The sequence below is a fragment of the Puntigrus tetrazona genome, chromosome 6 (genome assembly GCF_018831695.1).
Source record: "Puntigrus tetrazona isolate hp1 chromosome 6, ASM1883169v1, whole genome shotgun sequence".
NCBI classification, from domain to species: Eukaryota; Metazoa; Chordata; class Actinopteri; order Cypriniformes; family Cyprinidae; genus Puntigrus; species Puntigrus tetrazona.
In genome coordinates, this window is record NC_056704.1 from 11,041,265 (window position 1) to 11,054,864 (window position 13,600).

Genomic DNA, 13,600 nt, shown 5'->3' on the forward strand with positions numbered 1-13,600 from the left:
TCTATATCAGGAATCTGCTTATTAGAATAACAAACAGATATAAATTGCATGCCGTACCATACAGTACTATGAAAACACACTCTCTGGAACAAAGCTCGGCAACCTTAAGGAGAAGATGCAAAAGCAGAGACTTCTTCACCCTCAAGCTTCCTTTCTGCTGAGAGCACCCAAGCACATCAGGAGCCCACAGGGAGCACCTGTTTCCACAGGGAATGCCCAAGCCGTGTTTCCCCAAAGCTCAATTGTTCCTGTCCTTCCTCCCCAGGGAACACCCACCACCTTTCCACACGCACACAACACCTGAGCCAACTCTTTTCCTGCAGCATCCATGCCTTGTAGGAGCAAATCAGCTTTAGGTAGCCCTTCCTATCTCTTGGGGGTTTTTTTGTGACTTATTTAGCTTTATGAAATCAAATAAAAACAGCTACAACGAACTCAAAAGACTGCCTTTAACTAAGCTAGTCCTATGTTTCGCAAGAAATGCTTTTGCGTTCGTTTCAAAACGGTTGACAATTTTGTACTAATTAAAACAAAACACTCAATCTGCGCTGCTGCTCGGTGCCTCGAAGCCGATTTCAACATTTAGTGGGAGAGTAACACCTAACAAAAAAGCGTCCCTGTCTAAAAAGAGTCCCTATTATGTCTGATATCTTTATTCAATATTCCAAAGCAGCTGATTTATTTTCCGCACAAGAGACAAATTATTAAACTGTATTAAACCGTTAAAGAGGGTGATTACATTTCGAAAATCTCGAACATTGCAAGAAGGTTTAAAAATAAATGTTGTTTATACGAATACATTTATTCGGAACGAAGTCATGGAGAACAGTAAGAGGAAGAATCTGACAGCATGACTTATAACAGCAGTCAAAATAATAATAGAAAAGCTAGACTGTTGTGTTATTTAGTAGAAACCTTTATTTTGTAGACCGTTTGAATTTGATTGAACATGATTGGCTGCTAACTTGGTGTTGCACCTTGAGTAGTTTATTGCATTACCTTAATGACTTGGATTTAAAATGGAGGGCTGTGTTGGGTAAACCAGTATCACTTTACAAGGCCCCATTAATTAACTTTAATTAGTTTAGTTTGGTTAATTTACTAACATTAACAATTGACCTCCTTTTTTCCATTGTCATTTATTCAGACTTAAAATCTACTCCACATATCTTAAAAACGGGAAGCATCTTATTAAATCCAAGTTATAAGTAACTGTTTAATGTTTAATAGTTCGACCTTATATGAACAGAGAGAGTGAATATTATTCAAGTCAGTGAGTTTCCGCTATTATTTATTTGCTTAGAAAATCAAAACGACGCAGAGCTGGTTCTACTGTCTTAGATGCAGTGTTCAGGAGAAGATACAAAAAAAGTGTACAATACCGAAACATCACTTTGTTTTATCATACAGGAAGATCAAAATAATGACATTCTCGAACGTTTAAGCCAGAATTGTCAGAGGTACAAAAGAAAAAGACATCACTACCTGATAGAGAGGTGATACAGAGAGTGCAGAGAGCTGATACAAACCCCACAGCTCGCTCTCAAAAAGACATGGCACATCTTTTACGCTGCAAAACGATATGTCGAAAGGCACCACACGATACAACTTACTCACAGATATTTTGCAACACACTTTTAAACACTGTCACCAAGAAACCTTAAGGCGAATGTCATGTGCAAACTTGAGAAAAATAGATTAAACGCACTACTCTCTATGCATCCCCTCCGATCAAAATGTGCTTTTGTTCTTTTTTTTCCGCTTCACTGAAGTTTGATTTGTTTCTATATCTCAGATGTATCAAATTTTAAAACAACGATTGCATTAATCATTAACGTTGGTTTGCTTTCACAGGCGTTTCCCTGGTCCCCTCTCTTCAGGCGAGCTCAGAGGGAGAAGGACCCCGTTATAAGTTCCTGTAGTTTTTCCGGCCTTCTCCCTCCTTAATGAAAGTCCATATGAGTGTGTTGACGATATCGGGCTGGTCTTGTTGAAGCCAGTGGCTGGCTCCAGAGATGATGTTGAGGCGGAAATGGTTTCTGATGTACAGACGGCAGGCCTCGGCCATGTCCTGCTCCAAAAAGGCGTCTCGCTCGCCCCACAGCAGCAATACGGGAGACTTCACCTCACTCTGACTCAGCGGGAGAACGCTGCGGAGCACAAATAATACTGACGTCAGGCCTGCAGACGAGTGGGGCGTTGAATACACGTTGCAAAAAATTTCATATTAATGAACAATATTTTAGTCACCTATAGTTTACAGTTAGGATTAATACAACTTCAATTAGTGCTATCAAACCATAAATAGCAAATAGTCGCATCCAAAATAAAAGTTTTTGTTTACATAATACATATGCGTATACTGTATAAATTTGTCATGTATATAGAAATACGGCGCATACTTATATGTCATATACTTACATATATGTACATATATATACACATTCATATATTTATATTGTCATATTGTGTATTATATATATAAATGCATTTAAAAAAAGTATGACAACAAAAGTGAAATGAACATGAGTCAGGCTGAAAGAAAAGTAAATTCATGCCTGTACAGTAGAGGGCGCAGCTCAAAGTAACTGCATGAACAATGTGACACGCAAAAGAAGCACAGATGAAACACAAATTGGTCATTTTTATTGGTATGGCTGAATTAAGTCATCTAAGGTCAATTGCAAAGACACTGATTAATAAAATGGGATTAAATATATAAATGATAGTTATTTTATTTAACATATTAAATTATTGCAGGTTTGAATTTGACTTTTTCTTCAGTTTGAGGAATTTTTTGAGTTTTGTGTAGGATGCATGAGCAAATACATTTTTATATTTAGTCATGTGATCATGTGCAGACAACACACAATGCCTCTGGACTTACTCCTGATTTCTCTCAACATGGCAACACCTGTCGGTCAAGACACGGTACATTTACATTTACATTTACATTTTAAAACAGCGCTACTTTGAAAAATGAACTCAGATATTTTCTTGTAAATCAAAAATTAATGTTTTACTATAAAAACGCAATCTCATCTCATTACGTAACTCGCGTTACTTGTAATGTGTTTCCCCCCAATACTGCTGCCATGCTTCACTCTGAAACACACTGCTTCTCAGACTACATTGCATTAAATCACTAGCACTGTGATTTCATAATTGCTGCATAATAACACTGTACTGTTTAATATACTAGGAAACATAAAAAAAATAGTTTTATCGTATTAAACTGCTGTTGGTGAGCATCACTTTAGGAATTTGGTATAAAAGGTTCATTTTATAATTACACAGTCCATTCTTTCCTTCATTGAGACATTAATCCCACACTTGACTAAATCATTCACTAGTGTCTTGGCAGTTGTTCTTGGGTCTTTAAAAACCTCTTTCGCTAGTTTTCTTTACAAAGTTTTTGAAGTCTTTCACTTCCCGCCTCTGTTCTCCACTGTGTGGGGTTCTTCAAACCTCTCGATAATTCAGTAGATCTTGACACATGAAAACACTTTAATAACCATATATGCTGTCTTTGCCATGATGATATTACATATTATTTTACTAGTTGTTTTGAAAGATGCTAATCTTCAGTTTACAGTGACAATTATTGAGCTTAGCTATTTTTGCATTTTTTTTAGTAATTCTTTTTTAGTAATAATTTCAGGCAAATGTAAATAAATAAGGCTTTCTCTAGATGAAAAAAATAAATAAATAAATAAATAATATATATATATATATATATATATATATATATATATATATATATATATATATATATAAGAAAAATGCTGTGTTAAAACTCTCTTGCTCTGTTAAACTGAAAACGGACTGAAATTTAATAGGAGGGCTAATACTTTTGTCCTCAATTGTATATATATATATATATATATATATATATATATATATACATATATATATACACATACATACATACATACATATAATACATATATTTTGCAGACAAAAACCTTTATTTAGATTAATCCCAAGTAATCATTTGTCAGCACTAGTTAGAATGTGTTTAATGGTCTAGACACTCTCCTTTCTCAGTTCTGATATGGACTTATGTGTTCCTAGTCTCTGTAGAAACTGTTATGTCAGCACCCTCCTACACACACCCACCTGCCCACCCACACACACACACACACACACACACACACACACACACATAAACAGTCAGGGTAGCTCTGCCCTGAGACATAATCAAAGTGTGCTTGAGGAGCAGATGGAGGGCTCAGTCATGCATGCAAGTCTCACATGCTCCTAACACATGCACTCGGCCAGCAAATTAAAGCAGAGTATTTACACCAGGGCGTCCACAATGGTTTGGGCTATATCAAAAATTAACTGAAAGATCCGCTTTGATCGTTTAGTACTCTCAGATACACCCTGCAGCTGATCTGATGCTGATATGAACTCGTTTTGAAAGAATATCATTACAGCATAGGCAGTAAGTTAACGGCTGTTCATGCACAGCTCAGAGAACATGAAATCAGTCTCTCTCTATCCTGACAGGGACGTATGCCCTTACGAATTTAGTTCTTGGCATGATTTATCTTGTCTTTTTATGTTATATCAATAACATAAATACACATATCACTTTTATTCTTTATAACAAATATGTTATAACCTGCAATAGCTGAAGCAAAAACACAGCTACTTCTCAAAAAGTTGCTCAATATATAATATAAATATCACAGACACTAGAGGGCGATGTTTTCTGTAAAATGAGCTCAGCAGCTTTTTTGGCATACAAAGCTGTATGAACAAAACACACAGATTTTATATGAGACGCACAGGTACCTGAAGACATTTCTGAAGTAGCTGAGGGCCCCAGTGAGGGCCCCCGGCTGTGAGAGGGCATGCAGATACGCTTCCAGGTCTTCTGTGGTGAGCCAGCGGCCTTTACAGCTGATTCCTGTGCTGCGGCTGGTGAACAAACTCTTCAGCGCCTGAAAACACAAGAGAAAAAGCAGAATAAGCTCAGAGAATTGAACTACCATGTCTAAAAAAATACATTCATTGTTGGGCACAATATATAATGTAATCAAGATGTTACATGCAGGTGTTTTTGAAACATATACACAATAAGTGCACTGTATTAAATGGTTAACTCTAAAGTTAATTACATAGTAGTTAAAGACCATAGGTTCCATAACTCAGTCTGATCCCATCGAAATGAGAAATTAAAAGGAAAAACAATTAGAATGCTATGCAAAGTAAAAAATGTTGATTTTACTAAAACAGCTGAACAAAACAAAGTTGAAATACCCAATATGATTCGGTAACTTCATACTGGAGCTAAATCCGTATTTCAGCAGTAGCACTTACTATAGCCGGGCAATTAGAATGCATGATATGCATAAAATAATCAGCACACAAAACCTAGTGTCTATCCAGAGCTGATTCAACATGACTAAGCTGTGTGTGCTGAAGACAGATGGATAATCTTGGCCTAATGATTCACTCTGTATTCATAATTCTCGCACAAACAAATTCACATGCTGGACCCAAAAGCTGGTCAGTTATGTAAAATTATGGGTAATTAAAACAAGAGAGGATGATGTTATCATTCCACATTCTAGCAGTTTAGTATTTTTCAGTTTATACATACGTACATCCACGCCTTTAATACTTTAAACTAACAATAAAATAACAAAAGTATGTACATTGTTGGTAATTATTTGGGCAGAAATACATTAAAAACAGTAATAATTTAATATTATATCAGTATTACATAACATAAATATGTCAAAGCTACATTTTTAGCAGCTATTACTCCAATTTTTCGAAGTCATTCTAATATGCTAATTTAGAGAAATATTTCTTTTTGTTATCTTGTGTGTTGCTTAATATTTTTATGTAAATCGAGATTTTAACGGTGTTTAATGAATAGAAAATTCCAAATCGATTTTATTTCTGTGTTAACAATAAGCCTGCACCGTCACTTTTGATACTTTCTTTGCATCTTTGCAGTAAATATGATTGAGCATATTGAGTCAATCTCACCTTGAAATCATTGATGGAGAGCATCAGCTCTGGGAAATATGGCAACTGGAAAAAAAAGTAGTAACTGGACTTGAGCAACTGACTGGGATGATGAAGGGCATAATCTGGACAGAGAAGAGAGAGAGAGAGAGAGAGAGCAAAAGGAAACTTAACCCAACCTTGTACAGAGTAACAAGCCCATTTGCTTCACTTTTAAGCACATGACTCACATATAAATTGACAATGAAATGGTTAATAATGAAGGGATAAAGATTTTTGGTCTTTTTAAAACGTGGCACGAGGCACATTTCGTGCTCTGGAGAAAAGCTAATTTGATTGATTTTTCAGCCATTGCTATACGTGCTATCTGCAGGAAACAGCTTTTTTATTTAAAAAAAAATCTTCGTTTTATTAAGAGAGTTTGATTTTTTTTTCACAGTGCTGTTTCTAGGCAACATACCTTTTTGATTTCAGTAATGAGATCCACGTTATGTAATGAAACGGAATCAAATCATGTTTCATAACACGCGCAACAGAGAGTTAAAACTTGGCTGAAGACAGCCTATTAAGCAGAGACAGGTTTTAAAAGAGCGAGAATAGCAAAAGGTGTAGCGGTGTCACTCTCATCAGGTACTGAGTGTTATTATAAGAGGGTCCCGTGTCTCTGCCAGAAGCCTGCCTTGTAATTACCTCCTCCTCCAGGCTGGCGAGAAAGAGACAGATGGAGGGCAAAGCCCCATGATTCCCTGGGCCTGACCACAATATTTCACTGTGAACGATGCAGATCATACTAATGATCCCTAAAACCAAAACGGAGTCTCTGGGGAAAGGCATGACGGAGCAGGACGTCTGGTCGTCGGGTGTAAAGGGCACTTACCAGTGAACACGCAGGGGTGAGGGCTGTTCAGCACTATGAGTTTTGTCACCATTTCAGGGTAGTGAATTGCACAGAGCCATGCGATGACGCCGCCCCAGTCATGCCCCACGAGAAAACATCTGTTGTATCCTGAGGAGAGGATCAGAAGGAAAAAGCTGGCACGCTTGTGTTTGTTGTGGTGCTGTTTGTGCATGTCACATCATTAATGAGGAAAGTGAGGAACGAGACAGGAAACTGTAGCAGAATCAGAGGGAAAAGGGTTGAGATAGGACTCGAGGCGAAATCTAATTCACCAAATAAGATCTGTGTCACGATGTGGTTAACACTAGGCCACAGTTCCAGCTCCCTCTTTCCTCATCAGCATTAAAAAAAAAGCTTGATGTTGATGTTCATTATTTTTAGTGCCGTCAAAGGATTAATCGCAATTCATTTCAACCAAAGTAAAAGACTTTGTTTGCAAAACATTTAGGTGTGGTGTATATTTAGTTTGCATATATACATACACAAACACACATAGAACATATTTAGAAAATATTTACATGTATATATATATTTATATATTCATATTCTTATATTTTATAATATATAAAAACATTCATTTATATATATATATGCATGCATTTATATATATATATATATATATATATATATATATATATATATATATATATATATGTGTGTGTGTGTGTGTGTGTGTGTGTGTGTGTATATATATATATATATATATATATATATATTATGTAAACAAAAACTTTTATTTGGATGCATAAATTTGGATTATTTGACAATTCTGTCAATTACACAAATGGTACAGAAAGCCAATAAATTAAGATCTGGTTAGTGCCAAGTATTAATTAAATTCAACGCTACGTAAAATAATTATATTATGTTGGGCCTTGCTGCACAATAACTACTGTTTACACTTTGGTTTGATTCTAAGTCACCTTCTTTTGCAATAACACTAATAATATCATGCTGCAGTTCATTTAGTGTCACATCAAGGACTGACTCGGGATGAATGACACGTTTGCTGTGAGCCGGGGTGGAAGTTTCCACCGTCTGGAATAGAGTGTTTCCAATGTCAAGGAACCGAGACCCTGGAGCAAGACATCATCATGAATCCTAATAACGTGTCACTGACGTCCTGTCACAATACACCGCCAGCCGCTTACGCACATGCCACTCCGTGCAGGCAGACAGATGAGTTTAACTACGGCGTGATACACAGCGTTCATCTACACTTGTCCTTGAGTCGCATTGCAGCGCAGCTCAACTAGTGATTGTGTCACATTTGAAATCTAGAGGCAGTCAATTAGACTTCATTTTAAGCAGACAATACAAATCTAAAAATACAAGGGCATCTGTGAATGGGTCACCTTCACGTCGCAGACTATTGGGAAGAGTGCTACATTAGCATTCACCACTACAACAGCCTTATCAAAACCTCTAGACAGGCTGGAATGCGAAATGGAAATAGGGCTGAGATAATGGAGTCAGTCTGTTCTTACCCAGATACTCCACGATGTCCTTGATGTCGGTGACAAGGTAGTCCAGTCTGTAGCTCTCAGTGGAGGAGGGCAGGTCAGACTCCCCGTAGCCTCGCATATCCACAGCAACGACACGAAACTCGCTCTTGAATTCCCTCAGCTGGTGACGCCAGGAGAACCTGACAAAGCAAGGTGTGGATCTCTCATGAACATTTAGTATGAATTACGAACACGTATTTGCTTAATTCAGATCAGCTGTCTGTTCTACGTGGTATTTCTTTTGGTTACACTTTCTGTGGTAACGCTTTATTTTAAGGTGTCATAATACAGAGTAATTACCTAATTCGGTACTTAGTAGCAGCCATTGTACTTACGTGAAATAAAATGTATTTATCATGCAACTATTTAATGGAAAGGTCTTTTGTTATTATGTAGATGTAACAGCAGCTACTGTTACACATATGTGACAGACCTGTTACACACCTACTTAAACTTAAGTACAATCGTGATACACTTTATTTTAAGTAGCTGACGCATGTGTACTTGAGTTTATAATTGCATTGCGACACATGTGTGATAATCCAATGTTAGCTGTGTAACAGACGCGCTCTGTAACAAATGTGTAACAGCAGCAGCCCGTTACACATACGAAAAGTCGTCCTTATACCGTGGTACCCTTTGTTGGTTGTTATTATCTTGTGTTATGTGGTGTTCCATGCCCGTAATTATCAGTAAGTTTATTTGGAAGTATGAATTGAACTGTCACAGTTTCATATCTCTATTCATTATACACTACCATGCAAAAGTTTGGGGTCAGTAAGATTTATTTGTTTTCAGGAAGAATGCACTAAATCGGTCAAAAGAGACAGTAAAGGCATTTATAATGGATCCTAAAATGTACCAAGTTCAAATATAAAATAAAGTTACCAGTATTTCTTTTCCATAGCATAAATGTAAATATAACTGCCTTGATGTTTAATGGGGTCCCACAAGTTATGCCTAACAGACCTTGTGGAAGGTAAGAATTCATTAGACTGACTAAATTTCTGCCACATTTCTATAAATTTCTATAATAACTGTGCAAATTAGAATAATCTGATCGCTTCGCTGGTTAGCGGCGAAACTATTTTCATGGAGCACCCTATACTGTGACGTGTAAAATTGAGTTGAATTGTATTAGTAAACTCTACCACACTGGAAGCATTCCCTAACTAGTGATCTAGTTAGATAGACTAGTAAGTCTTTTAAGAAAGAGAAAAGAGAGAGAGAAAAAAAAGCAAAAGCAGAAGGATGCCTAACTATGATTCTGATGAGTCAGTGCAGAAAAGGCTCTAAGGACCCAAACCCAATATGTGAGAATATATATGAGCGTTAAATTAGCACACACACACACACACACACACACACACACACACCCCGTCCTAACCTCCACGTTTCTTTATTGCTCAGCAGTGAGAGAAATCTTTGACTTGCACTTTTTAAATGCACCAAACAAAAGTGGAGCAGAAGTCAGAAGAAAAGGGCGTCCTCCAGGTCTCCTCTACTCGTCCAAGAGTTCATCACTGATTCTGGAGCAGTAGATTGGCCAGTGAAGCAGAAAGGAGCCATGCCACATTAATTAGGCACAGTCCTGTCCTGATAGCAGTCAGGCGGCTCACTGGAACGACAGCTTCACTGGTCCCGAGACAGGCCGAACGTCGCCACACTCCATATCATGTTTCAGGACTGTATAATACGTTATACCGTCCGTTTTACATTCCATAACAATAACACACACACATCTCTGCGTCTGACTGAAGTGCTGTGTTGATGGGGAAGCTTCGAGCCTCAGATATTATCTGTATAACGCGGACCGATGCCACGACAACATATTTCCGATCTGCGCCTGGCAGCATCCCAGAAGTGTTTCCCTTGTGTGCGAGTGTGTTTGAGTCTCACCAAAACTCAGGGAATCCATGCAGAAACAGCATAAGTGGCTTTCCTCGTTCTCCAGCGGCAACATAGTGAAATCTGAGTCCAGACTCCTAAAACCGCACAGAGACCAGAGGCAGTTATTCTTCAGCGTAAATGGAGGATATGATAAAAGTAGTCCGTTCTCTTTAATCACACGGGCCTATCCATCCTGATGTGAAATCTATTCTCACGTCACTCTCTGCTTGATAGAGCTATAAAACGCACCAGAGAGAGGGAGTCGCGTCCGCAGGCTTCAGCTAATATTAAAGCAATATCTTCCATTGACATTTATGGGAAAATTCATACCCTGTTATATGACAGCCTGCATCAAAGTGCATGTGATAGCATCCTCGGGTTGTCTGGCTATTTCCAGAACATTGTTTGCGATGCATAATGTTCCTTTTGAATACGAACAAGTGGTAACGCTTTACGATAAGGTGCATTGTTTAATGTATTTACTAACATGAACGAACAATGAGCAATACATTTATTACAGTATTTATTTATCTTCAAGGTTAGTTAATAAAAAACACAATCATTCATTATTAGTTCAAGTGAGCTCATAGTGCATTAACTAACGTTAACAAACACAACTCGGGATTTTAGTAAAGGCTGAAATAAGCATTAACTACGGTTGTTAAAAGCCGTAGAAGTGTTGCTGGTTCTTAGTTCATGTTAATTATGTAGATAACTCATGTTAAATAATGAACCTTATCGTAAAACGTTACCAAACTAATTTGTGGGCGCGGAAAACGTCCCACCTCAAAAAAAGCCTGATAAAATGTAACGTTTTTCACTTCGCATGAAAAAATGAGTGCTTATTTTCAAGGTCATTTGCTGTTTCACGTTCAGATGGATAGATCACAGTCGATGCTAGAGCTTTTAGTACCAAATCCCTCAATTCCAGCAGTTGCAGAGGAACAAAAAAAACTTAAAAGTGCCTCTTTTTAAGTCTACGGTTTTTAGAAAAAAGTGCAGGTTCAGAGTAGCTCATGTTTAAGTTGTCTGTTGAAAACTCTTCAGGTACAGGCTATACACGTCACATCTTTCTCGAGACGCCTAATCTGAATCAGCACCACTGGAGCGGACAGCGGAGTCCGAGCAGGGACTATGATTTCTCGGGGAACTGATCACTCTCCCGTCCGCTGCAGGACGCTCAGTGATGGGAACGGTTTGCTTCTGGGAGCAACCCCACCGGCAAGAGAAAGCACAAATGAGATCTCTTTAAAGGGATAGTTCCCTTGAGAAGAAAATACTGCTCACTCATGCATGAAAATTTTATTATATAGTAGTATTGTTTCTGTACGACTTTCTTTCTTCTGCTGAGAACAAAGGAAACGATTTGAAAGGCAAGCAGAAGGTGTGAGATGCTGCTGGCTTGTGTTTCTCCAATTAAAACTAAAACATTCTTTAAATATCTTATTAATATCACTGCACAATGCAAGAAAGGTCAGTTCCCGGGGAAAGCAATGTAAGCAGCATAAATGCGAATCTTTTACAGAAAGAACGAAAGAAAGCGTTTGGAATGACGTGTAAAATTATAACAGAATTTTCATTTGGGGTGAACTATTCATTCATTTATTTTATTTTTTTAACCCAGATCAGTCTGAAAGTTCAAACCGATAGCCTACTTCTGCTCGATGTGATTTATTGCATCGCACCAGTCATCATTTGGCAAGATACCAAACCCGAAAACATAATCTCAGTGCACTAATATTTCTTTCAATAGGGCATTTTTTTGCGAGCTACCCGGATTTGTGCATACAGTCAGTCGGAAATAGTCTCGTTTGTTTACCCTAAGTGAATCCGAGAGAAACATCTGAGGCAAAGTTCATTTCGAAAGACCAAAAAAGACACAGGTAATAAAGAGCAACATCCGAGCGTTAAAAAACAGCAAAGTTATGCGTGCGTGCTTTCATTTACTGTCAGCCGTCCATCCATCTTACCTTGATTCTAACATAACAGTGGGTTCCCAAGGACGTGTCATTCAGGCACGCGGGGGGTGTCTCACGAACCGTCCACTGAAAGGTTGTCGACGGCCGTAGGATGATATTCCAGCCAAGTTTGAGCAGCGCTACGCCGGTGCACAGCGCGCAGTATCCGTACACGAGAGACCAGTATCCCATAACTCTGATCTTCAGCGTCAGTCCGACCGTCAACAGCAGCAAGTTGTGAAGCAGTCTCGCCATCTTTACATCACTGCAGGAGCACGCTTGTTGATCGCGGCTTGTATCGATTTGTTTACTCAACTGCCAGCGTCTCAAAAGCCCCGTCGCACCGTCAGCGCGCGCGTCCCGACCGGGGAGGATCCCTGTGTAGACGCTACGGAGTCACGCTTGCGTACGACAGAAGAGACGCTCGGTCCCAAAGGTGTTCGCACCTCGGACTGAACCATTACACCGACAAAACCAGAAGGCTCTCTCGCGTTATTGTGCAGGCAGCTCGTCTGGGCCCGGCTCGCCCTCGCGGACCGTCCACGCGCGCAGTTCTGCCGGTAATAACGAGCAGGAAAGCCGCGTCGGGGAGAGCGGGAGCGCTCGGGTTTCTGTCGCGGTGTAGTCGAGGTGTATTTTTACCCTGGATACAACAATATCATGTACTGTGGCTCAGGGTGTATTTAAAATAACGATTTCCCGAGAGCGGTCAGCCTGTAAGCTCCGCCTCGAGCATATTCGATGTTCACGATGTAGCTGCAGATTTATTAACGGATGGGAAACACAAGTTATCGTTAAAGACGACGAAATGGGGATTAAATAACTTTTGGACGCAGGCGTGTAAGTTTTTGCCTATTCATTAGAGCTAAACAAGTTGGAACTTAGCTATACGAAAGCGTCGCGACAGTTTTGAAAACTCTCAACTATATTAAAAATTGTATATAAACTGCCAACGTTTGTTTCGAATAAAGCACGCTATTTAATATCACAAAACATCACTGAATTTCATGCAAACTCGGAAGTTTACCCTTGTTCAAAAAGAATAGCCTGGTCTTGAAAAGTAAAACGTTTTAATGGTTTCTTTACGAAGGCTGCATTTATTTGATTCAAATGTAGTAAAAAACGGTAATGCTGTGAAACATACGGTTTATACGAATAACTCGTTTTCATGTACTGCACAACGTATTTATTATCGTATGATGGCAAAGCTAAAGTTTCAGTATCAATATGCTGATTTGGTGTTAAAACATATTTCCATGCCAAGTTTTGAAAGCAGACATTATTTTTAAAAGTGCTATTTAGATAAGTGCATTATATATAAATGCTATTGTGGAAACCGTGACCTTTAACGTAATAAAAAAAAA

At 38.5% G+C, this 13,600-nt stretch overlaps 1 protein-coding gene across 2 annotated transcripts; it reads right to left on the bottom strand.

Annotated features, from left to right (window-relative positions):
- Positions 1 to 781: 781 nt before the first annotated feature.
- ephx4 (epoxide hydrolase 4) lies at positions 782 to 13,583 on the bottom strand. Of its 2 annotated transcripts, XM_043241426.1 has the most exons (7): positions 12,249 to 13,579; positions 10,288 to 10,373; positions 8,371 to 8,528; positions 6,863 to 6,991; positions 6,007 to 6,110; positions 4,801 to 4,949; positions 782 to 2,150 (listed from the first exon to the last, which is right to left on the bottom strand). In XM_043241426.1, exons 1-7 carry the CDS (start codon positions 12,489 to 12,491, stop codon positions 1,907 to 1,909), a joined length of 1,113 nt encoding a protein of 370 aa, XP_043097361.1. In that variant the 5' UTR covers positions 12,492 to 13,579; the 3' UTR covers positions 782 to 1,906. The 2 variants fall into 2 exon arrangements, with proteins under 2 accessions (XP_043097361.1, XP_043097362.1); XM_043241427.1 differs by lacking the exon at positions 6,863 to 6,991 and having other exon boundaries at positions 12,249 to 13,583.
- Between the last annotated feature and the right edge of the window lie 17 nt (positions 13,584 to 13,600).

Coding starts and splice junctions, on each gene's coding strand:
- ephx4 (XM_043241426.1), bottom strand. CDS start 12,491: ATGGCGAGACTGCTTCACAACTTGCTGCTGTTGACGGTCGGACTGACG. Junction 6,992..8,370: donor GGACATCGTGGAGTATCTGG/GTAAGAACAGAC, acceptor TCCTCTCCTCAG/GATACAACAGATGTTTTCTC. Junction 4,950..6,006: donor TCTCCATCAATGATTTCAAG/GTGAGATTGACT, acceptor TTGTGTTTTCAG/GCGCTGAAGAGTTTGTTCAC.